Source organism: Hypanus sabinus, unplaced genomic scaffold (assembly GCF_030144855.1).
Source record: "Hypanus sabinus isolate sHypSab1 unplaced genomic scaffold, sHypSab1.hap1 scaffold_612, whole genome shotgun sequence".
Taxonomy (NCBI): Eukaryota; Metazoa; Chordata; class Chondrichthyes; order Myliobatiformes; family Dasyatidae; genus Hypanus; species Hypanus sabinus.
Genome location: NW_026781468.1, coordinates 21,022 through 46,389, shown reverse-complemented (window position 1 = coordinate 46,389; position 25,368 = coordinate 21,022). Strand labels below are relative to the sequence as shown.

Below are 25,368 nucleotides of genomic sequence, written 5' to 3'. Positions count from 1 at the left end.
TTTCCTCGCCATTTGAAATTCACCTCTGCCGTAGAACTAATCTCTTTGCTCTGTCTGTCCTTGTCCTTCGCTGCAGGCATCTTACTCACATCATCTACTTATAAACTTGCTGTCCGTTCAACATCTGTATCATACTGGATCTCTTATCTCTGACATTTTATCTTAACCACACCCAACTGCTTTAGTAAATCGGACGTAAAGAAAAATCAATTATTGTTTTATTCGATTTTCTGAAAGGTTTTCACAAAGTTCCACAGATGAGGTGGCTTAACGAGTTAAGATGACATAGTGTTAACGGAGCAAACCCGACCCTATCATTAGTATGAACACCCACTCGATACAGCAAAACAGTTAGTCTTCAATTTCCACTTACCCCTCAAATGGTCCGAGGAAGGAAAACCTGTGAGCAAAATAGAAACAATTATATCTCTGTAATCTGGAACCTATCTGCTTCGCGGCTCGTTAACCCAACCTTTGAAATTGTTGCCGGTACACTCACTGTGCACTTTTTTTTAATTTTAACTAGAACGTTCCAACAGGTCATTTCGAAAAGGGATGAGTTTGAAGAATGTGATGAGAACAACGAATGACTGGGCCTGTCAGCAAAGTTGGATGTATAGCGACGCAGAACCGCGACCGCCCCGATGCAGAGAGGGACTTCAAGGCGGGACCACATCTTGGCTGAGGTACTAAAAAGGGTTAAAGTTTGAGGACATGAAGTGGGCTGAAGAGCTGGCAATAGATGATCACGTGAGATCTCAACAGCGCACTTTGTACAATTAATGTGGACAACAAAGGGGTCCTGGAAAAACACATTTGAAGATATGGAAAGAATAAGCGATGTTATAAGGCACAGTTACAAATTGAACGTGACGTTGGAGAGGTTTCAATGAGACTCAGGGAAATTATGGATAAGCGTAACAGGTTATTTGAATCTATCTTCATTGTGGAAGACACCAGTGATCTGATCAACATCTCAAGGGAAATCTGTTTGCCGACTCCCATCGGCAGAGAGGGATTCAATGGGAACGCGGAAAATTCACGCGCGTGCATCGGGGCAATGCACTTGTGTGTGTTAGGCTTTAGGCTGCGCCAGTCCAAGAACCTCAAACGTAGGCGGTGGAAAATATCGGCAAACTTATCACTTGATCTTATTTCTCCATTCCTTTTCGGTTACCGGGAATTGGTACAGCGGCGCTGTTTTTGCAATGCGGGATTGTCCACCCTCTCGGATAAACAGATCTGCACCAGGTGCACCGAGCTGCAGCTTATGAGGGAACTTATTAAGGATGACAACGTGCCGCACGAGGCTGGTTAACGACCTAGTGTCGCATAGTGTTACTGAAGCTTTCCCGACCCGTCCGTCAGATGGAGAAGCCACCCGATACGTCAACATTTTATTCGCCCTGTACACAGACCTAGTTTTCGAGTTCTACTTACAAACGCCCTTTACAACGTCGCGCAGGTGGAGATGTGTTGCATCTGCGTTTGCTGTGGGGGAAAAATAGAAACATCTTTCTCAGTAACGCGTAATCACCTCCCGGCTTTTTAAACCACCCTTTAGTCCATTTCCCTGTCCTGTCAGAGCGTACCACATTTCTCATTCGCTGTCAAGTCATTCGAGCAAGTTAATTTGAAAAGTGAGTTAGTTTGAAGAATCTGAAATAAACAAGGGTTTAGAGGCCCTGCCAGCAAAGCGGAATGCTAAGCGATGCAGAACTGAGACGGTCAGTGAGCAGCGAGGGGAGCCGAGAGCTGGGCCAAAGCTCGGGTGAGTTATTAAACAGAGCAAAAGGCCGAGCACGTGAAATGTGTTGAAGATCTGGCCGTGGATAACGACGTGAAACCTCATGAGCGCACGTTGTATTATTAAGACGGACAACACAGGGATCATAGAAGAACAGATTTTTAGATAAGGAATCAAAAAGCAAGAGTCTAGAAGGAACAATTATAAATTGAACAACTATATGCAATAGTCTAGAAGGAATAAGTAGAAATTGAACCTGATGCTGAAGGCGTTTGAATAGGATTCAGGAACATGGTGGCTGAGCACCATTAGTATTTACATTGACCATCGCTGCGGAAGTCACCAGTAATCTGGCCAACATTCAAGGGCGATGAGGTGTGCGGCAACCAATCTACAGAGAGGGATTCGTCAGATAAGGCGGAAAATTCAATTGCATGTGTATAGGCCATGACATTGAGTATGCCAGGCTTGAGAGTGCGCCAGTCTAAGATCGTCCGGTTTAGGCGGGGGAGAATTATCTGGCTATTTTAACATTGAGTTCTTATATCTCCGTTCCCTATGAGCTGGCGAGAACTGTTCCAGGGCCAATGTTCTGTAAACTGTTTGCGATGCGGGAGATCTAGAAGACTTCTCCCTCTTCGATGGACAAATCTGCAATTACTGCACCGAGTTGCGTCTTCTGAAAGAAAGTCTGAAATAAATCGAAAAACAGCTGATGATCTTCCACGCATTCGGGACAATGAAGAGGAGACAGATAGGAGCAATGGGGAGCTAGTTTGCAGTAGACCGTTGCTGTGTGATTGTCAAGTAAAGCAAGGGAAATGCACAGCAAAGACGGATTACGCCTGTGGCAATTTCCCCACAATTATTAATACAACTTTAGAAGCTGTTGTGGAGGACGGTCAGTTACGGGGAGACACAGACACCGAGCCTCTTGCACTGAGACTGGTGCTGTGGTTCAAAGGAGCAGAGTGGTGAAGCTGACCTCGATCTTGATAAGGGACTCCATAGACAGATGAGATTGCCTGCCTGTTGCCGGGATCAGGAGTGTCTCAGATCGGGTCCGAAAGATCACCAAGCAGCCATGCCTTGCAGTATATTTCTACCAATGGTGTCGATAGGTAAGATGAGGAAGCCCTGCGGAGTGATTTGACGAGCTCGATACAAATTGTACAAACTGGGCCTACAGGGCAGTAATCACCGGATTGCTGTACCACGTGGGCAATCCACACCAGAGGTGCGTGAAAAGAGCCAGTCCATAAGCAGGACGATCGAGAGTACGATTTGGCTGCGGATCTTCTGAGTTCAAGGAGTAATCAATCAGCAAGCGACTATGCGTGAACAGAGATATTTTTCAGTCAGGAACGCGCAGAAGATTAAAAAAAAGTGAACAGAGTTTCCAGCGAGTTATCTCTGAGTTGGCCATTCAACATCGGGGTGCAATAAAAGAGTTGTTTTTTTCATTAGGTGGCGATCCAGATTTTGATGGAAAGTTTCTATTTTCTTTTGTCTGTTTTTTTTTTTGTTTCTGAATTGAGGAGCGACCATTCTGAAAGTAGAATTCATTAGAAAGGGATGAACAAGACCTGTTTTGGGAGAGGGTTCGGCTCATCAGACTTACGCGAGGTCAGGCTTTGTTGAGGCATATAGTCTTATAAGTTGATCTCTCTGTACTTATTTGTCCATTCTTCATTCATTAGAGAATCGCTACAGAAACAGTGTTCTGTACACGGGTGAGAAGTGGGAGGTCGGCCAGACGTCCAGCATTGCAACTGAACACAAAGGAACAAGAGCTGCAGATCGACGACCTTCGGAGAATGAGGACAAGATCGATCGGAACTACTGGTCTGGAGCTCTAAAAGAGTCAAACGCTCCTGATATGTTAACTCCATCAGTCCCGGAATTACTCGCATGTACTTTCTCATTCCCATTAACTTTCTCCAATGACAACACGTCCTTTCTGAGAAAAGGGGCCCAAAGCTGTTGAAAAATCTGCAAGTGCGGCTTCCCAGTGCTTTAAACAGGGTCGGCCTTTTGTCTTGGCTTTTGTATTCTATTCCTATTAAAATAAATGGCATCACTTCATTTCCTTTCAATACCCCAGTCTTAAACTGTAAATTAACCTTTTGGGAATTTTTTACGAGGTCTCTTAACTCTCTCTGCATGAATGTTTATGTTCCTCATTTAGATAAGAGTCCACATTATTGATCCTTTAACCAGAATGCGTTATCGTTCATTACCCAACACTGTTTAACATCTGTCACATTTTTTCAAAGTCGTTCACTTTGTACATGTCATGCTGCAATCTCTAGACTTCGACAGAACTATCCATCCCTTTAGACATCTTCGTATTATCCGCAAAGTATAACCACAAAGCCAACAGTTCCTATATCTATGTCATGGACAGACAACGTGAAAAGCAGATGTCCGAATACTGACCACCGAGTAACATCACTAGTTACGGGAAGACAATCAGAAAAGGCCTATTTTAATCCTATTCTCTGCGTCCAGCCTGTCAGTGATTGTATATTTCCTGTAACGCTGTAGGATTTTATCTTGTTATGCAGCCTCGTTTGTGGCACGTTCTGCAGCGTCTTCTGAAAATCCAAGTAAATGAAATCCGTCACCTCTCCTATTCTCGCGCTGCTGTTTGCTTCCTCGAAGAAATTTACAGATTTTTCAGGCAAGTGTTCCTTTCACAGAAACCATGCTGATTTTATTTTTCCATTATTAAAGACATGTACATGTTACACATAGCATCTAATTGTAAACCAGCTGACTCGTATTCAGCTGTATCGTACTTGCTCACATTCCTCAGCCATATTACAGACAGACAGAGAGATAGACGGACAGACATACTTTATTGATCCCGACGGGAACTGGGTTTTGTTACAGCCGCACCAACCACGAATAGTGTAATATAAACCCATAAATAATTAAATAATAATGTTAATCATGCCAAGTGGAAATTAGTCCAAGAGCAGCCTCTTGTCTCAGGGTGTTGGATACTCCGAGGGAGGAGTTGTTAAGTTCAGCGGCCACAGGAAGGAATGACTTCCTATGACGCTCAGTGTTATATCTCAGTTGAATAAGTCTCTGGCTGAATGTACTCCTGTGCCTAACCAGTACATTATGGAGTGGATGGGAGACATTGCCCAAAATAGCCTGCGACTTGGACAATGCTTAAGCCACTGCTAACAACCCTGGTAAATCTGAGAAAGTCAATTGATATTCATTCCTTAGTTTTTCAGAAAGACTTTAACAAGGTACTGCACATGCGGTTCTTTTTAAATTTTCAATGCTTTCTGTTAGCGACAGTCTCCCCACCGCATATGCCTTCCTATCTGTCCTTTTGATACAAAATACATCCGAAGATGCTAAGCTCTCAACTAAGACTTTCTTTCAGACACGACTCTGTGATGCCCACGACGTCATTGCAAGAAATCTCTGATTGCACGATAAATTCGTCCACTTAATTCTGAATGCTGTGCGGATCTAAATGCGAAAGCTTCAGTCCTACATTCTTCTCCCATTGAATTTTGTCTCGATGGTAGAATTTAATTCTTTGCTTTGTCTGCATTTGTGACCAATCTTGATTTCCCCTCACTTACAGCATGTGACACGCATCCTCTACTTGTAAATTTGCCGACTCATCATCAATTGTATCATACTCGTTCCATTATCTCTGCCAAACTATTCTAAACGCACCCAACAGCTCTAGGAAATCTGTACGCAAAGAAAAGCCAAATGTTGTTTTCTTAGACTGTCAGAAACGCTTTAACAAGGTGCCACGGTTGAACCAATTTAAGGAGCTAATTAGCATGTAATTACCAGAGTGATCTCGACCATACCGTCAGATTGAGCACCCACGCGATACTCCAACACTTTTGTTTCATCTCTCACCTCGGGCACAGTCACAGCCTTCCATTTCCACTCACCTGCCAGGGCGAGAAGCTCTTGGAGATGCAGTTGTCACGCGTCCGCCGGACCTGTAGGCAAAGTAGAAATGATTATATCTTCGTTATCCAGAACTCTTGAGCAGGTTAGTGCGAAAGCGAGTGAGTTTGCAGACTGTGACGAAAACAAGGCAACAGTGGACCTGCCAGCAAAGCGCGTGTCTCAGGGACGCAGAACTGCGGTGGGCCCGGTGCAAAGAGACGATGTCAAAGCTCTGTCCGATCTCGGGTGAGTAATTAAACAGGGCAGAAGGCTAAGTTCATAGCTGTCGAGATCACGTGAAAGTGATCAAGTGGAGAGCTTTGTGCGATTAAGTCGAACAGCAAAAGGACACAGAAACAACAGCTTTAAAGATATGGAAACAACAAACGGCAGGTGAGACGGCACAACTACACATTGTGCTGGAGACGTTTGAATGCGAATCAGGAAAATAATGGATGGATGAGCGCAATAGGTATTTTGCATCTGTCTTCACTGTGGAAGACACCAGTAACTTGACCAGCATCTGAAACTAATGGGCTATGCGGCGACCAATCAACAGAGAGCGACTCAACCGAAATAGTGGAAAATTCACGTTCCGTTTTCGCGGAAATCCCTTTGGAGTGCGCCTGTCTAAGATCTTGAAGCTTGGGCGAGCTAAAAATATTTGTCAACTTTATCATTGTAGTATGTGGGAAGTCAGGGCGAGCACAGCTGTCCCCGATGACTACACGTGCAAAAGGTGCATCCAGCTCCAGTTCCCTAACACGGTTTGTCAGGAGCTACAGGCAGAAATAGACATGTGGTTCAGGGAGATAGTCAACCCTAGGCGTCAGGAAGCAGGTAGTTGGATGACTATCAGGAGAGGGACGGGGAATGGGCAGAATGAAGAGAGCACACCTGTGGCCGTTACCGTCAATAATAAGTATACCGCTTTGGATACTGTTGGTGGGGACGACCTATCAGGGACTAGTTGCAGAGGTTGTGTCTCTGGTACCGAGACTGGACCCTCAGCTCAGAAGGGAAGGGATGGGGTGAAGAGGACAGCAGGACTGATAGGAGATTAAATTGTTAGGGCGACAGATAGGAAGTTCTGTGGAAGAGATCGAGAATCCCGGATGGTCTGTTACATCTCTCGAGCCAGGGTCCGCGATGTCTCGGATCGAGTTCTCAGTATTCTCAAGAGGGAGGGTGAGTAGCCGGATGCTGTGGTCCATGTAGGGACCAATGCCGTGAGTTGGAAGAGTGAGGAGTTCCTGAAAGTTGAGTTTAAGGAGCTAGGTGCCAAGTTAAGGGACAGGACCTCCAGGATAGCAATCGCAGAATTGCTACCAGTGCCACGTGCAGGTGGGATTAGAGATAGTAAGATACTGCAGATCAACACGTGGCGGAAGACATGGTGCAGGAGGCGGGGCTTCAGAGTTGTTGATAATTGGGCAGTTTCCCAGTGAAGGTGGGACCCCTTTTATATCTGAACTGGAGGGGGACAAATATTCTTGCAGGCAGGTTTGCTGGATATGCTCCAGTGGATTTAAACTAGATCCCGGTGGTGGGGGGGGGGGGGGGGTGAGGGGAACCAAAGATTAGGAACAGATGTATGGGTTAAGGAAGAAATAGAAGACGGTAAATTTCTTTCCACTGTTAGAGATAAACAAAGAAGAGGAGGCGGGAAATTTGTTAAATACATTTATTTTAGTGCCAGAAGTATTGTAAGAAAGGTGTATGACCTTAGAGCATGGATTAATGCCCGGAAATTTGTAGTTGTAGCTATTAGTGAAACATGGTTGCAGGCGAGGTATGATTGGTAACTAAATATTCCTGGATTTCGCTGCTTCGGGCGTGGTAGATACGGTGGGACAAGAGGGGGCGGTGTTGCGTTACGTCAGAGAAAATATTACAGGGGTGCTTTGGCAGGATAGATTAGAGGGCTCGACTAGGGAGGCTATTTGGTTGGAATTGAGGAATGGGAAAGGTGTAGTAACACTTATAGAGGTGTATTATAGAGCACCTAAAGGGAAGCGAGAATTGGATCAAATTTGCAAGGAGATAGCAGATATTTGTAATAAGCACAGGTCTGTGATTGTAGGAGATTTTAATTTTCCACACAAAGACTGCGAAGGCCATACTGTAAAAGGGCTGGATGGTTTGGAGTTTGTAAAATGTGTGCAGGATAGTTTTTTGCAGCAGTACACAGAGGTACCGAATAGAGAAGGGGCAGTGTTGGATCTTCCGTTAGGGAACAAAATAGGTCAGGTGATGGAAGTATGTATTGAGGATCACTTCGGGTCCTGTGAACTCAATGACATTTAGTTTCAATATAATTATCAGAAGGATAGGACTGGACCCAGGGCAGAGATTTTTGATTGCATAAAGGCTAATTTTGAGAAGATGAGAAAGGATTTAGATGGAATAGATTGGGACAATTCGTTTTATGGTAAGGATGTAATAGGGAAATAGAGGTCATTTAAAGGTGAAGTTATGAGGGTACAGAAGCTTTATGTTCTTGTTAGGTTGAAGGGAAAGGTTAAATGTTTGAGAAAGAAATGCTATTCAAAGGATATTGGAAACTTGGTTAGGGAAAAGAGAGATAACTACAATATATTTAGGCAGCATGGAGTAAAGGAGGAGCTTGGGGAATATAAAAAAAAAATAAGAAGAAGCTTAAGAAAGAAATTAGAAATTACTTTGGCCAGTAAGGTGAAAATAAACCCGAAGGGTTTCTACATTTATATTAGTAGCAAAAGGATAGGGAAGGATAACATTGGTGCTTCAAAGAATCAGAGTGGACAGCTATGTGTACAGGCAAAAGAGATGAGGGAGATTTTGAACAACTTCTTTTCTTCAGTATTGACTAAGCAGAAGGATATTGAATTGTGTAAGGTAAGAGAAACAAGTAGGGAAGTTATGGAAAATATGACGATTAAAGAGAAGGAGGTACTTGCGCTTTTATGGAATACTAAAGATGAAAAATCTCCGGATACTGACAGGATCTTCCCTCGGAACTTGAGGGAAGTTACTGTAGAATAGCGGGGGCTCTGACAGAAATATAAAAAATATCATTCGAAAGCTGGATGGTGCCCGTGGAATGGCGTATTGCTCCTGTGGTTCCATTGTTTAAAGAAGGTTCTAAGAGTAAACATAGCAATTATGGGCCTGTCAGTTTGAAGAAAGGGTAACTTTGAGGAGATGCGAAGGGATTTAGACAGAGTGGATTGGGTTAAGTTGTTTTATGGGAAGGATGGAATAGGGAAAATGAGGTCATTTAAGGGTGAAATTATGAGGGTACAGAATCTTTATGTTCCTGGTAGGTTGAAAGGAACTTGAGGGATTTCAAACCTGTTAAAGGTTTGAAATCACCATGGTTTTCAAGGGATATTAGAAACTTGGTTCGGAAAAAGAGGGATGTCAACAATAGATATAGGCAGCATGGAGTAAATGAGTTGCTCGAGGATTATAAAGTATGTAAACGGAATCTTAAGACAGAGATTAGAAAAGCTAAAAGTAGATACGAGGTTGGTTTGGCAAATAGGGTGAAGGTGAATCCCAAAGGTTTCTACAGTTATTCTAAAAGCAAGAGGATAGTGAGAGATAAAATTGGCCCCATAGAGAATCTCAGTGGTCAGCTAGTGGAGCCGAGGGAGGTGGGAGAGATTTTGAACGATTTCTTCTCTTCGGTATTCACTAAGGAGAAGGATATTGAACTGTGTAAGGTGTGGGAAACAAGTAAGGAGGTTATGTAACCTATGGCAATTAAAGAGATGAAAGTACAGGCGCTTTTAAGAAATTTAAAAGTAGATAAATCTTCTGGTCCTGACAGAATATTCCCTAGGACCTTGAGGGAAGTTTGTGTACAGATAGCAGGAGCTCTGACGGAGATCTTTAAGATGTCATTAGAAACGGGGCTTGTGCCGGAAGATTGGCCTATTGCTCATGTGGTTCCATTGTTTAAAAAGGGTTCTAGAAGTAAGCCTAGCAATTATAGACCTGTCAGTTTCACATCAGTGGTGGGTAAATTAATGTAAAGTATTCTTAGAGATAGTATTAATAATTATCTGGATAGACAAGATCTGATTAGGAGTAGCCAGCATGGATTTATGCGTGGAAGGTCATGTTTGACAAACCTTATTGAATTTTTTGAGGAAGTTACGAGGAATGTTGACGAGGGTAAGGCAGTGGATGTAGTCTATATGGACTTCAGCAAGTCCTTTGACAAAGTTCCACATGGAAGATTAGTTAAGAAGGTTCAGTCGTTAGGTATTAATGCTGGAGTAATAAAATGGATTCAACAGTGGCTAGATGGGAGATGTCAGAAAGTAGTGGTGGATAACTGCTTATCGGGGTGGAGGCCGGTGACTAGCGGGGTGCGTCAGGGATCTGTTTTGGGCCCAATGTTGTTTGTAATATACATAAATGATCTGGATGATGGGGTGGTGAATTGGATTAGTAAGTATGCCGATGATACTAAGGTAGGAGGTGTTGTGGATAATGAAGTGCGTTTTCAAAGCTTTCAGGGAGGTTTATGCCGGTTAGAAGAATGGGCTGAACGTTGGCAGATGGACTTTAATGCTGAGAAGTATGAGATTCTACATTTTGGCAGGAATAATCCAAATAGAACATACAAGGTAAATGGGAGGGCATTGAGGAATGCAGTGTAACAGAGAGATCTAGGAATAACAATGCATAGTTCCCTGACGGTGGAGCCTCATGTAGATAGGGTGATGAAGAAGGCTTTTGGAACGCTGGCCTATATATCTCAGAGCGTACATAAATGAGAAGTTGTGATGTAACGTTGTAATTGTACAAGGAATTGGTAAGGCCAAATTTAGAATATTGTGTACAGTTCTGGTCACGGAATTATAGGAAACATATCAATAAATTAAAGAGAGTGCAGAGACGATTTACTAGGAAGTTACCTGGGTTTCAGCACTTAATTTACGTAGGACGGTTGAACAAGTTGGGTCTCTTTTCATTGGAGCGTAGGTTGAGGGGGGATTTAATCGAGGTATTTAAGATTTTGAGAGGGAGAGATAGAGTTGAAGTGAATAGACAGTTTCCATTGAGAGTAGGGGAGATTCAAACGAGAGGACATGATTTCAGAGTTAGGGGGCAAAGGTTTAAGGGAAACACGAGGGGGTATTCCTTTACTCAGAGAGTGATAGCTGTGTGGAATGAGCTTCCTGTAGAAGTAGAACAGGCCAGTTCAGTTGTGTCATTTAAGGTTAAATTCGATAGGTATATGGACTGGAAAGGAGTGGAGGGTTATGGGCTGAGTGCGGGTAGGTGTGACTAGGTGTGATTAAGTGTTCGGCACGGACTAGGAGGGCCGAGATAGCCTGTTTCCGTGCTGTGATTGTGATATGGTTATATGGTTTTTATCCTTCACTTAGACAGCCAAAGATACCTCATGTCTTCTTTTAACTCTCCTGATTTCTTTCTTAAGGGTTCTTTTTACTGCACTGTTTTAATTCCTCAAGCTCCTGATTTACTCTCTGTTTCCCATACATGTCATACATCTATCTTCTTCTTTATCTGAGATTCAATATCCCTAGAGAACAAAGGTTCCTGTTCCTTATTCAGTTTGTCTTTATCCCTCTCAGGAACATACAAACTCTGCATTCTAAAATTTCTCCTTTGAAGGCCTCCTTTTTACCACCGACATCTTTGCCAGAAAACAAACTGTCACAATACAGGCTTTTTAGATCCTTTCTCATTTCTTCAAATTTGTCCTTTTTCCAGATTAGAACATCAATCCGAGGACCTGATCTATCTTTACAAACGATCAAGTTAAACTAATGTTGTTGTGATCACTGGAACAATACTGTTCCCCTACACACACTTCCGTCACCTGCCCTAACTCATTTCCTAATAGGAGATTTGATATTCTATCCACTCTAGTTGGTACCTCTATATATTATTTTAGAAAACTTCCCTGAACACATTTTACCAACACTAACCCGTCTAACCCGTTAACAGTATGGGAGTCCCAATCAATATGTGGAAAATTAAAATCCACTACTATCACAACTTTATGTTTCCTGCAGTTACCAATGTTACCAATCAGTACCCCGAAATAAGAAACATTACACAATATGCGTCCAAACAATTAAGACTTATAACTCTTCCTTTGACTATCTGGTTAGTACAGAAACGAAATTTAAATATATATATATATATCGTATTAAACAGTCTGTGCGTCAAGTTGCAGCTCGCTCAAAGGACAACCGTTCAAAATCGCCCTCCACCAATCGTCGCTATCCTTCGGACCCTCGCTCCGAGTCTACCCCATCCGGAAGCCCACCAAATAACATATAACAATCACAGCACGGATACAGGCCATCTCGGTCCTCCTATTCCGTGCCGAACGCTTCCTGTCACCTATTCCCACTTACCTGCACTCAGCCCATAACCCTCCAATCCTTTCCTGTCCATATACTAATCGATTTTTAATGACAAAATGGAACCTGCCTCTGCCACTTCCACAAGGAGCTTGTTCCACACAGCTGCCACTCACTGAGTAAAGAAATTCCCCCTCGTGTTACCCCTAAACCTTTGTCCCCTAACTCTCAACTCAATGCTTTCTTTGAATCTTCTCAATGGAAAAAAGAAACCGATCCACGTCCCCCTCAAACTTCTACGCTCCAAATAATAAAGACCTAACTTGTTCAACCTTTCTCTGTCACTTAGTTGCAGAAACCCAGGTAACATTCTGGTAAATCTTCTCTGTACTCTCTCTATTTTGTTGATCTTTTCGATAATTTGGTGACCAGAGTTGTACACAATACTCCAAATTCGTCCTTACCAATGCCTTGTATAGGAGTTATACATCCCAACTCGTGTACTCAATGCTCTGAAAGGCCTGCTTTATTCATAATCTCTGTTTCCAGCCTGTCAGCCATTCCGTTATTATTTAATTGTATCTTTCCTGTAACATTATAGGAGATTATCTAGTTAAGCAGCCTCCTGTTTGGCACCTTAACAATCGCATTCGGAAAATCGGTGTAAAATCTCTGTCATGACTCTGGTATGTAGTACATCTGGCTAAAGTGAATTACGCTGCTTAAATCCCTGCAGTTTCGATGGCACCTGTACCTTTCTGATAGCAACTCGACGCACGCATGCTCCCGATTATTCACAGATCTCTGGTGCACTGCTGTTGTCTTCCACGATGAAGAAAGATGCAGTATACCTGAATGGAATTTAGAGTTGATATTGGAACACTGGAAAATGATGCCGGTGCAGAAGTAATAGGGGCAAAGAAATCGCCCGTGTCCAATAGGTATACTGCATCTTTCTACATCAATCGTATCATAATCAATCCCTGAGAACAGCCCTATTCATTTAACGACGCCCAACAGCTCCAGTAATCCTGACCGAAAATAAAAAGTCAATTGTTGTTTTCTTCGGATTTCGGAAACCCTATAACAAGGTGACGCATATGAGATTGCTTAACGAGCTAAATTACATGGTATTACGACAGCGCTCCTGACATTACCGTCAGTTTGAGCACCCGCGCGATACAGAAGCACTTTTGGTTCATTTTTCTTCCCGCGCATAGTCACTGTCTTCGATATCCGTTTACCTGTCAAGGCGAGTAGGCACCGAAGGTGCAGTTGTGGTATGTTCGTCGGCCCTGTGGACAAAATAGAAATACTTATATCTCCGTAATCCGGAAATCATCCGATTCCCGTCTCGTTAAACCACAACTTGAACCGTTTCCCGGTCCTAACAGAGTGTCACATTAGGGTCACCTCAGAAGATTATTACCACCACACACAACGCTTCTATCTGTGACTTTGCATGAACTTTTAACATCATGTAATTTCACCCCGCTCCAATATCTGGTCTGGCACTCTGTTTCCCATCCCCCTGCAATTCTAGTTTAAACCCTCCCCAATAGCACTAACAAAGCTCCCTGCAAGGATATTCGTCCCCCTGTGCTTCAGGTGTAACCCGTCTCTCTTCTACAGCTCCCTCCTGCCCCAGAAGAGGTCCCAAATGATCCTGAAATCTGAAACACAGCCCCCTACACCAGTTTCTCAGCTACGTGTTCATCCACCAGATTATCCTGTTCTTACCCTCACTGGCACGAGGCACAGGTAGCAATCTTCAGGGCCCCCTCAATCTTGCTTCCGACGTGAGCGGTACCGATGTGTACCATGACATCTGGCTGATCACCCTCCCATTTCAGAACGCAGTGCACGCGATCAGTGATACCCCAGACCCTGGCACCCGCGAGGCAGCAAACCAGCCTTCTCGGGGGTGGAGGCCGTTCTTACCTCTCCCGCTGGAGGCCCTGGATTCGTCCTGCCTTTTGGCAAAGTCCTCTTACTGGGTGTAAGCTCAAAGTCGGGCTCTAGGTCAACCTGCACCTCCTGTCCCAAGGGCAATAGCCATGTCCGATGGACAATCTTGACAGGCCCATTCCCCTCCTTTGGATTCAATCGGAAAACTTGTAGGTTTGGCATCAGACTCTCCACCACATAGGGTGTGGCCGCCCAGCGGTCAGCCAACTTGTGCTTTCCAGGCAGTCCCAAATTTCTCGGCAGGAGTTTGGAGAACCTCACTTTTTGATCATGCCGCCTCTTCTTCCCTCGATTCTGCTTGGCGGCCGCGACCCCAGACAATTCATAAACCCTTTTCAGATCTCATAGCACACATATAATTCAAATAACTCTTCGGTGGTAAATCACCCTCGTCAGTCTCAAAACAAAAGTCAATGGGCTATCTCGCCTCGGGCCCAAACATCAGATACTATAGCGAGCACCCAGTAGCTTCACTTTGTGTACAATTATAACTGTGAACCAGATGCCCAGTATGTTGACTCCACCCTCTCTTCTCGCTGATCTCCAGGGTCCCGAGCATGTCTAGCAATGTCCGATTAAACCGTTCAGGCTGACGATCGCTGTGAGGGTGATACGTCGTGGTCCTAAACTTCTCGACTCCAAGCATTGCCAGTAACTCATAGATGAGTCTGCTCTCTAAGTCCCGTCCCTGGTCACTATGTATCCTCCTGGGAAAGACACAATCAAAGAAATACTTCTCCCATTTGATCCACCGCACGATCCTGCCTTTCTTTTCCCTCCGCCTTCACGGTGACGGCAAACTGACATGTGGCCTTCACCCCAGGTTCAGGAAAGTTATCCCACTCTTCGTCCCTGTCCAGTCCCTCATGCACCTTAAAAAAACTTTTGACCATCATATGTCTGCGATACATACGGCAATCGGGGGTCCGCAAAATCCAGCACCGGCGCCTGTGTCAGCAGCTCCTTCAGCGACTGAAAGGGTTCCTCGCAGTTTGCATCCAACCTTTGTGCAAACGGCTCCTTTCAATGTTTCGCTCTCCCTTTCTTCCCCAAGGGAGGGTAACCACACAGAAGCTGATTCAATGAGTGACTCACTTTGGCGTCGCCCTTCACAAATCTCCGATAATAACCAGAGAACCCGAGGAACGAGCGCAGAGCGTTCACAGTCGGAGCCCTTGCCCAAATGGTCACCGGTTCCATCTTCGCCGGGTCTGTAGCTGCTCCATTCTCTGAGGTTGTGTCAGACACAGCTACTAGACGTTTATCAGAACTGCAACTTGTCCAGGCAATGTTTTAACCATTCAGATTTCAGGCGGCCAAGAACATTCAGTAGTCTCGCTTCATGTTCTTCAAATCTGAATCGAAATGCTATGAGGTCATCGATATACAACAACACCTCAAGCATGTTCATATCCCCCGCAGTCTTCTCCATGAACCGCTGGAAGTTTACAAGGGCTCCAAATATGCCCTGGGGCATCATTTCGAACTGGAATAATCCCAGGGGACATATAAATGACGGCATCAGTCATCGGGATCTGGTAATATCCACTACTCAAATCCAGCAGACTAAACCACTTCGCACCTCTCAGACAGGCCGGCGCGTCTTCGACACTCGGGACGGTATACTGGTCACGGATGGTGCGGTGTTCAGAGTCCTATAGTTCAGACACATGCGTACCTTCCCGTTCTTCTTCAGGGCCACTGCTACTGAGGCGCCTTGGGGCTTCGGGAATCAGTGATGATCCCAGCTTCTTTCAGCTTACAGAAATGCTGCCGCATGTCTTCCATGACTGCAGGGGCCAGTCGCCGCGACCTCTCTCTAAACGGCGTGTCCTCGGTCACCCGCAGATTCTGTGCAGTGCTCTTGGAACAACCGACATCACACTCGCCAATGGAAAAGACACCTTTCATCTTCAACATCTTCTCTACCAGACTCCTTTCCTTAACACGGCGGCACCGGACATCCCCCGAGTTGAATCACTCAGCGATCAACTGCCCCAAACCATTTTCCAATAGTCCCTCCCCGGCGTGCCTCACAGTGACACTCGACATTACCGTCACCGGGAATAAAATGCACCAGGGAGATCCCCAGCTTGAAGGTGTTCCTGAAAATCACTGCTTGCCTGGACAAACGGGGGCTTCTGTAGTTCGGACCTCACCAGTCCCCAAGCAGGAAATCCGGACATTCCCTCATGATCTTCCGGAACATCCACAAAGAGGGATTCGCTCTCAGGCGCTCTGGGAAATTTGGGAGTCCCCATCACCCTCGGTACTTCCCCGGGCGGTACTACTGTTAGCTTCGACTGGATGAACCACACAGTCCCTTGTTTAAATTAGGTATCCAGCCCAATGCTACCACGCACTTTCTCAAAAGCAGCTCGGAACCCTGGGTCTACTAGAGGTGTGTTGGTCTGTACCTGTATTGAAACACCGCTCTTCTCAACAGGTTCCGGACAAAGCCGAACCACTGTATCAAGAACCTCAGACACTACCACATCAGCCTACGAGACCTCCAGTTTCACTGACAAATAACCGTCGGATGGATGATCAACAACACTGAATCCTCAAATCTCCAGTGGGTCCAATGGTGTCAAGTGTAAGTGCGTCAGATACCGGTTGTAAAACGAACAGTACAGTAACGTGACCTGCGACCCGGTGTCGAGTATGGCTTTAGCGTAATTACCCTCAGCCAATGTGACACGCTGGAGCGTGGACCCACTAAGCCTTCAAGAATAAGATCTTTTGCTTTGGGGAATTCTTGTTACATTGCTGGGAATGTGTTCTGCAGAGACATCAGACCGCCCCCTCTCGGTGTCTCCTCTAGGTTTTCCGTACGGCTGTCCCTGCTGAGGTACCCGGGGGCTCACTCTCCTTCTGGCGTGACACCTGCATTGTTCGACCCCTTGTGGAATCCGCCCTCGTCAGCTGCATCTAATGGGGGCGGGGTCACCCGCTGATTACAGACGACGTATCTCCGATCTCAACTCTCCCACAATCTCCTCAACGGCTCCCCGGTGTAGGCTATCTGTGATCACTTCACCGCAGGGGACTACTACCGGGGATTGTACCCGGCTGACTGAGTCCTCCCGCGCTTCTGCCGCGTTCACCTCTTTCCGTACCTCTCTGATCAGCTCAACAACAGATGCAGGGCGCGTCTTTTGAGTCTTTCGGAGACGCCACGCAATCAGGTCATAGGACTGGGTGCCCCTGGCTATCTGGTCCGTTCTTAACTCATCCAACTCACCCTCCCGAATGACCCTTCTGCGCCGCAAGCAATTTAGCTGCCTCTGTAGAAGTAAAATAAAATCAGAACGCTTCTATCCCTTCTCCTGACGCATGTTTTGAAACCACGCCTTGAGTTCCAGTGGGCCTCCAGTCGGACCAAAAGCATGGTACAGTGCTTGCTTGCAGATAATTGACAGCTGTCGTTACGGCATAATTTAACCTGATGGTCTCACAACGTCAGCGTCCCTCCCATTCAATCATTCAACCATTCATCATCCTTCACTGCCACTCATTAATAACTGAGAGTCCCTTCCGCCCTCATATCAGGAGTGGGCTTTAATTTATTGCATAGGCGGAACCTGCCACAGCTGGGTCTTTGGATTTGATTTCTCCATTTATTCTTCAGAGAATTAAGGGCGGATATTCTTACACTTCACGTGGGACGTGGTCTATTTAAACATTCCGAATTCGACCACTCTTTCCTCGCACTCCTCAGAAAGGATAGAACCCGCCCCCAGCCACCTCAGCGCTGGTCTGCATTGAAACGCCCACTTTTTCATCAAACCTCCACTGAGAATCGCAATCCTAAGCGTATTAACAGTGGAATTAACAATTCATCCGGAGTACGAATATCTAGCCACTCGTTCATTGCTCAGGGTAATCACCCGCATCCAACGGATTCAATCCAAGACGACCCCCCACACCTGTAAATCTCGCTTCGCCTGCCGTCAGTTTGATCACCCGCGCGATACAGCAGCACTTTTGGTGCATTTTCCGTTCCGCGCATAGTCACTGCCTTCGATATCCATTTACCTGTCAAGGCGAGTAGGCACCGGAGGTGCAGTTGTGGTATGTTCGTCGGCCATGTGGACAAAAGAGAAATACTTATATCTCCGTAATCCGGAACTCATCTGCTTCCCGTCTCGTTAAACCACAACGTGAACCATTTCCCGATCCCAAGAGAGCGCACATTGTTCTGACGTCAGAACGTTAGTGTCAAAGTGAATGACTTTTAACAATGTGAAAAAAAGCCAAAGAATCAGCGGACGTGCCTGCAAAGCGGGATGCTGAGCGATGCAGAACTGGGACGGGCATGGCGCAGGGAGGGGAGATCAGAGCGGGGGCCGATCTCGGGTGAGTTACGAAACGGGGCGAAAGGCTGAGCACATGAACTGGGTTGAAGAGCTGGATGTGGACGTCACGTGAGATATCAGCAGCGCACTTTGTGCGATTCAGGCGGACATCAAGAGAACAGAAATGAAAATACGCATACAAAAACCATGGGCTATTGCAAATTGTGCTGGAGAGCTTTGAATGGAGTTCAGGGAAATGATGGATGGATGGATGAGCGGAATAGGTAGTTTGCATCTGTCTTCACTGTGGAAGATACCAGTAATTTGACCAACATGCAGAGGCATGCGTGTTGTGACGGGTCCAGTCAACGGAGAGGGATTCAACAGAAACGGCGGAAAGTTCAAGTGCAGCTTCGCGGCAGTGGCTTTTAGTGTGCTAAGTTTTAGAGTGCGCCTGCCTGAGATCCTCAGATCCTGAGGGAGGTTAGAACTTTATCATTGTGCTCGTACTTCTCCATTTCTCATCAGTTGAGTATCTTCAACTCATAAGGGAGAATAAAGAGGTGATAGATAAGAGCTGTAGGGAGGTAGTCATATCCTGGTTGCCTATAACTACTGTCTGCTCCTCCTCACATTTATTGACAGGACGAAGGTAATCGAACTACCGGTCTGGTACCCTGATTCGGTCCCAAAGGAGCAGCAGCTCGACGCACCTGATGTGCACGTAGTCGTCCGGCAGGGTGGGTGTCTCCCGTGTTTCCCAAATGTCACACCTAGTACAGATCACCGGCCTCACAGACATATATCCTGCTTCTATTCCTCAGATTTTACATGCCTCACTTCGACCCGTTATCCCCGAATCCCGAATGAACCAATGCCCTACCGTTCTGCCTGTGATCACTTCGGTCGAAGAACGCTCCTTTGATGACTGCTCCGCTTGGCAGCCTCCCTTTACTGCCTGAATCTGTCCTCCTATTTAGCTCACGATTTCCTTCCTACATGCGCTTTCCGAGCTCCCTTTACAAAGTAATACACACATGTTCTCTATTATTCTGACTTCTATATATTATTCACATGTGTATTTATTCGTAGAGTTTCCTAACTCCACCTACAAAGATTCCACATTCTCTGACCCTAACATCTTTCTACAGATGTTATATCACCTGTTACCAACAGAGCCATCCCAACGCATATGCCTTCCTGCATGTGCTGTTAACAAAAAAGGATATCCTTAGAATTTAAGCTCCCACATTCGACCGTCTTTCAGCCGGTACTCAGTGACGCCATGGCGTCAGTATCTAATCGTTGGTCCATTCCTTTCTAATTGCTGCACGCATCTAAATGCGGCAGGGTCAGTCCAGCATTCCTCGCCATTTGAAATTCACCTCTGCCGTTGAACTGATCTCTTTGCTCTGTCCGCCCTGGTCCTTCTCTACAGGCATCTTACTCACATCATCTACTTATAAACTTGCTGGCCCTTCATCAACTGTATCATACTGGATCTCTTATCTCTGCCATTTTATCTTAACCACACCCAACTGCTTTAGTAAATCGGACGTAAAGAAAAATCAATTACTGTTTTATTAGAGATTCTGAAAGGTTTTCACTAAATTCCACAGATGAGGCGGCTTAACGAGATAAGATGACATAGTGTTCACGGAACACACCCGACCCTACCATTAGTTTGAGCACCCACTCGATACAGGAAAACAGTTAGTCTTTGATTTCCACTTACCCCTCAAGTTGAAAAACAGCCGTCCCTGCAAGGGGACTGTATTGGCCAAACCTGTGAACAAAATAGAAACAATTATATCTCTGTAATCTGGAACCTATCTGCTTCGCGGCTCGTTAACCCAACCTTTGAAATTGTTGCCGGTACACTCACTGTGCACTTTTTTTTAATTTTAACTAGAACGTTCCAACAGGTCATTTCGAAAAGGGATGAGTTTGAAGAATGTGATGAAAACAACGAATGACTGGGCCTGTCAGCAAAGTTGGATGTATAGCGACGCAGAACCGCGACCGCCCCGACACAGAGAGGGAGTTCAAGGCTGGACCACATCTTTGCTGAGTTACTAAACAGGGGTAAAGGCTGAGCACATGAAGTGGGCTGAAGAGCTGGCAATAGATGATCTCGTGAGATCTCAACAGCGCACTTTGTACAATTAACGTGTTCAACAAAGGGGCCCTAGAAAAACACATTTGAAGAAATGGAAAGAATAAGCGATGTTATAAGGCACAGTTACAAATAGAACGTAACGGTGGAGAGGTTTCAATGAGACTCAGGGAAATGATGGATAAGCATAACAGGTTATTTGAGTCTATCTTCACTGTGGAAGACACCAGTGAGCTGATCAACATCTCAAGGGAAATCTGTTGTGCGGACATCAGCAGAGAGGGATTCAATGGGAAAGCGGAAAATTCAAGCGCGTGAGTCGCGGCAATGCACTTGTGTGTGTTAGGTTTTAGAGTGCCACTGTCCAAGATCTTCAAGCGTAGGCGGTGGGGAATTATCGGCAAATTTATCACGTGATCTTATTTCTCCATTCCTCGTCGGTTAGCGAGAATTGGTACAGCGGCGGTGTTTTTGCAATGCGGGAGGTCTAGACGTCTCGGAAGCTGGTTAACGAGCTAGGAAAGCATAGTGTTACCGATGCGTTCCCGACCCGTCCGTCAGGTGGAGTAGCCACCCGATGCGGCAACATTTTACTCGCCCCGTGCACAGACCTAGTCTTCGAGTTCCACTTACTGTCTCTTGTTATAACGTCGCGGACGTGGAGATGTTTTGCATCTGCTTCTCCTGTGGAGAAAAATAGAAACATCTTTCTCAGTAACGCGTAATCACGCCCCGGCTTCTTAAACCACCCTTTGGTCCATTTCCAAGTCCTGTCAAAGCGTACCACATTTCTCATTCGCTGTCAATTCATTCGAGCAGGTTAATTTGAAAAGTGAGTTAGTTTGAAGTTAGTTTGAAGAATGTGAAATAAACAAAGGTTTAGAGGACGTGCCAGCAAAGCGGAATGCTCAGCGATGTAGAACTGAGACGGGCAGTGAGCAGCGAGGGGAGTCGAGAGCTGGGCCAAAGCTCGGGTGAGTTATTAAACAGGGCAAAAGGCCGAGCACGTGAAATGAGTTGAATGTCTGGCCGTGGATAATGACGTGAAACCTCATGAACGCACTTTGTCCAATTAAGACGGACAACACAGGGATCGTAGAAGAACAGATTTTTAGATAAGGAAACAATATGCAAGAGTCCAGAAGGAACAATTATAAATTGAACAACCATTAGCAATAGTCTAGAAGGAATAATTTGAAATTGAACATGATGCTGGAGCGGTTTGAATAGGATTCAGGGATATGGTGGATGAGCGCCATTAGTATTTACATTGACCATCACTGCGGAAGACACCAGTAATTTGGCCAACATTCAAGAACGATGAGGTGTGCGGCAACCAGTCTACAGAGAGGGATTCGTTAGATAAGGCGGAAAATTCAATTGCATGTGTACAGGCAATAACTTTGAGTATGCCAGGCTAAAGTGGAGATTGAATCAGCTCATGATGAAATGGCGGAGCAGACTCGATGGGCCGAATGACCGTCTTCTGCTCCTTTGTCTTATGGTCTTATGGTAGTAGAAATGGCCAACGTGATTTATACACCTGAAGTCTTTGAAGTTTCCCTGGCACTTGTTCATTTCTGATAGCAACGGCACTCATATCTGCTTCCTGATATTCACGACCGTCTGGTGCAACGCTAGTGTGTTCAACAGTGAAGACAGATGCAACGTAACTGTTGTTCATTGGCGATTTCTTGCCCCCAGTACCACTGCACCAGCATCATTTTACAATGTTTCAATATCAACTCTAAATTCCTTATTTCGCTTTATATAACTTAAAATAAAACAACTTCTTGTGTCCTGGGTTTATCGTATTCACTAGACTGCTCTCATGTGTCATCGTTTCTACACTTATACCTTTTTGGATGCCCGTTTTTCGAATTGAAAAGCTCCCTACTCACTTTTGCTGAATTAAAATCCATTTCCGTGGTTTTTATGCAGTATTTATCGTCCATGAGCTGCCACGGTTGCCTACCCCATTCACTTGTCAAACTCTTCTGCTCTGTTACATATGTATCCTAATCCTTCTGAGTTATTCCAAGAATTTTCCGTCATCTCTGGTCTGCCATCATCCTCCCCGATATTCCTCACCGATCCACATGGGCAAGCACATCACCCAAGCCCTTGAAATTCCCTTTATTCCATTGCAATAGTATTAGATGTGAATTATACTTCTTCTTCCGATCAAAGTGCAGTATTAATTGAATCAGATTATGATCACCGACTCCTAAGAGCTCATATGCGTCACACTTCCTGAATTATTACGGAAAAAACCTAAAATGTCTAAAATGTTTTTCCACGAATGGGTTCGAGAACAAGCTGCTCTAAAAAGCCATCTTACAGCGATTCATCAAATTCCTCACTTGCAATGCGTTGGCAAACAGATTTTCCCAATGGCCTTGAGATTTAACTTCCCGTTAAGATTGTGTCATTTTCCTTCCTATATGCCTCTTCTAGCTCCCTTTGCAATCTAAGCCACACATCTTGTCTACTATTTTGAGGCCTACATATGGTTCGCACAATGTGTATTTTTCTCTTACAATTTCCTATCTACCCCAACAAAGATTCCACCTTTGTTGTCGCCTCTTTCTGAAGATCTCATCCCATCTGTTGCCAACAGAGCCACACTACTGTTATATAAAAAAACAACTGGGTATAAAAAGTAAGTGGTACAGCACAAAAGTATAAAAGTACTGAGATAGTACAATATGGATGCAAAACTGTTTAGCGCTGTGATGTGAGGTTCAGCAGTGTCACAGCCTCAGGGAAAAAGCTCTTCCTGAACCTGCTGGTTGGAGAGTGGAGGCTCCTGCAACGCCTACTGGATGGGAGGAAAGTAAAAATTCCATGGTTATGGTGTGATGCATCCTTAATAAATCTTTATGCGCTGACCAGGCAGCGTTGAATGTAAATGTTCTCAATGGTGGGCAATTTCGTGCCGTTAATCAAGTGGGCTGTTTTAACCACACGCTGCAGTGCTTTGTAGTCCGATACGGGACAACTGCCATACCACACTGAGATGCAGTTAGTGCTCTCAATAGTAGAGCGATAAAAGTTAGTCCGTATCCTGAGACACAGGTGAAATTTTTGTGGCTCCTCGGGAAAAAAAGGAGCTGTTGCGCATTTTTGATCAGGATGGAGGAGTTCAGGGACCAGGTAAGATCGTCAGAAATGTGGACAGCAAGGAATTTGAAATTTTATATACACTCCACTATAGCTCCGTTAATGTAGATGGGGACATGAGTGTGGCTCTTAGTATGCCTGAAGACCACAAGGATCTACTTGGTCTCTGTGCTAAGGGCCAGGTTGCTGTCGGCACAGCACGTATCCAGGTTTTGGACCTCGTCCGTATTGGTCTTCTCTTCATCCCCTGTGATCAGGACAACCACTGTGGTGACGTCTGCGAACTTGATTATAGATTCATAACAACGTACAGGAACGCAGTCATAGGTGAATAGGGATTACAGAAGATTGCTCAGCACACAGACTAAAGGAACGCACGTATTCAGGATGAGAATGGAGGAGGAGAGTTAGTCGAACATAGCAGATTGGGGTCTGTTGGTCAGAAAGTCCAAGGTCGAAATGCAGAGGGATGAGGTGATATCAAGCTGACGAACTTTGGCGATCAGCTTGGAAGGGGTCACAGTATTGAATGCCGAACTAAAGACAATGAACAGCATTCTGTCGTAACTGCCAATGACGTCATAACAACACAGTCGTTCACCTTATTCAGAATACTGCGTGCATTAAATACAACTTCTTTACTATTGTATTCTTAGCCACTTTGAATTTTGCAGCAGAATTTACCTTTATGCTCTGTCTGTATTTGTTCTCAATCATTGATCTATCATCCCTGAGAGGCATTTTTCACACACATCATCTACTTGTGAAAACGCTGGCTCATCCTCAGCTAAAGGAAAGTAAAGTCAATTGTTGCTGAGTTCTTTGATTTTCACAAGGCGCCTCACATGAGGCAGTTTAACGAGCTACGGTCGCAGGTGTTACCTGAGCACATCCGAACGTTTCGTCAGTTTCAGCACCCAACGCGTGCAGCAACACTTTTGGTTAACTTATCACCCCGCGCACAGACTCACTTACCCCTTTCCAAGTGCACGTATGCTGCGTCTGACCTTCATGTGGGGGAAAGTATAAATAATTATGTCTGCGTTATCTGGAACACACCTGCTGCCCGGCCCATTATTCTATCCTTTGAACCAGTTCTCAATTCTGACACAGCGTCCCTCTGTTCTGACTCGTTGTCAGAACATTAAATCAGTTCAGCTCAAAAAAGGATGAGTTTGAAGAATAGGAAGGTAACAAAGAAGTAGAGGAGCTGCCAGCACAGCGGGATGCTGAGCGACGCAGAACTGCGATCGGGGGGGGGGGGGTCTGAGAGGGGAGTTCAGAGACGGACCAGATCTCGGGTGAGCGATGAAACATGGAAAATGCTGAGCACATGGACTGGATTAAAGACCGAGCGGTTGACGATCACGTGAGATCTCAGCAATGCACTTTGTGCGATTAAACCGGGCAAGAAATGGACATTGGAAGACAAGTTTTAAGAATCGGTGACAATAAGAGATTGTCTTCCTCTGCCACTTGAGAACATCTTCCTCTGTGGAACTTGACTATCCTGTGCTTTATACATTATTCCAAAAAACTTCAGCTATCTCTGCTCTCCCGTCATCACCTCCCGTATGCCCCTCCAATCCACCTGAGAAAGCTCGTGCATCATCCCTCCGTAACTCGCTTTATTCCATTGCGATACTGATACATGTGAGTTATGCTTCTCCCTTTCAAATTTCAGTCCCCACTCAATCATGTTCTGATCACATAAGGCTTACTATACGTTAAGCGCTCGAATAAGATGTTCGTTAAATCACAACATCCAATCTAAGATAGCCTTCGCCTAATTGGTTAGAAAACAGACTGCCATAAGAAGCCCTCTACTAGGCATTCAACAAATGT

The 25,368-nt window shown here is 45.1% G+C and overlaps 1 protein-coding gene across 2 annotated transcripts in view; it reads right to left on the bottom strand.

The window, feature by feature from the left end:
• Positions 1-25,368, bottom strand: part of LOC132389620 (uncharacterized) — a 68,952-nt gene that overhangs the window by 28,600 nt on the left and 14,984 nt on the right. For both annotated transcript variants that reach the window (XM_059962124.1, XM_059962125.1), the window contains exons 7-12: positions 21,034-21,084; positions 20,020-20,070; positions 13,263-13,313; positions 5,686-5,736; positions 1,441-1,491; positions 374-400 (exon numbers count right to left, since the gene is read on the bottom strand). In XM_059962124.1, coding sequence (XP_059818107.1) covers positions 374-400; positions 1,441-1,491; positions 5,686-5,736; positions 13,263-13,313; positions 20,020-20,070; positions 21,034-21,084 — 282 coding nt within the window. The remainder of the gene's footprint in view (positions 1-373; positions 401-1,440; positions 1,492-5,685; positions 5,737-13,262; positions 13,314-20,019; positions 20,071-21,033; positions 21,085-25,368) is intronic.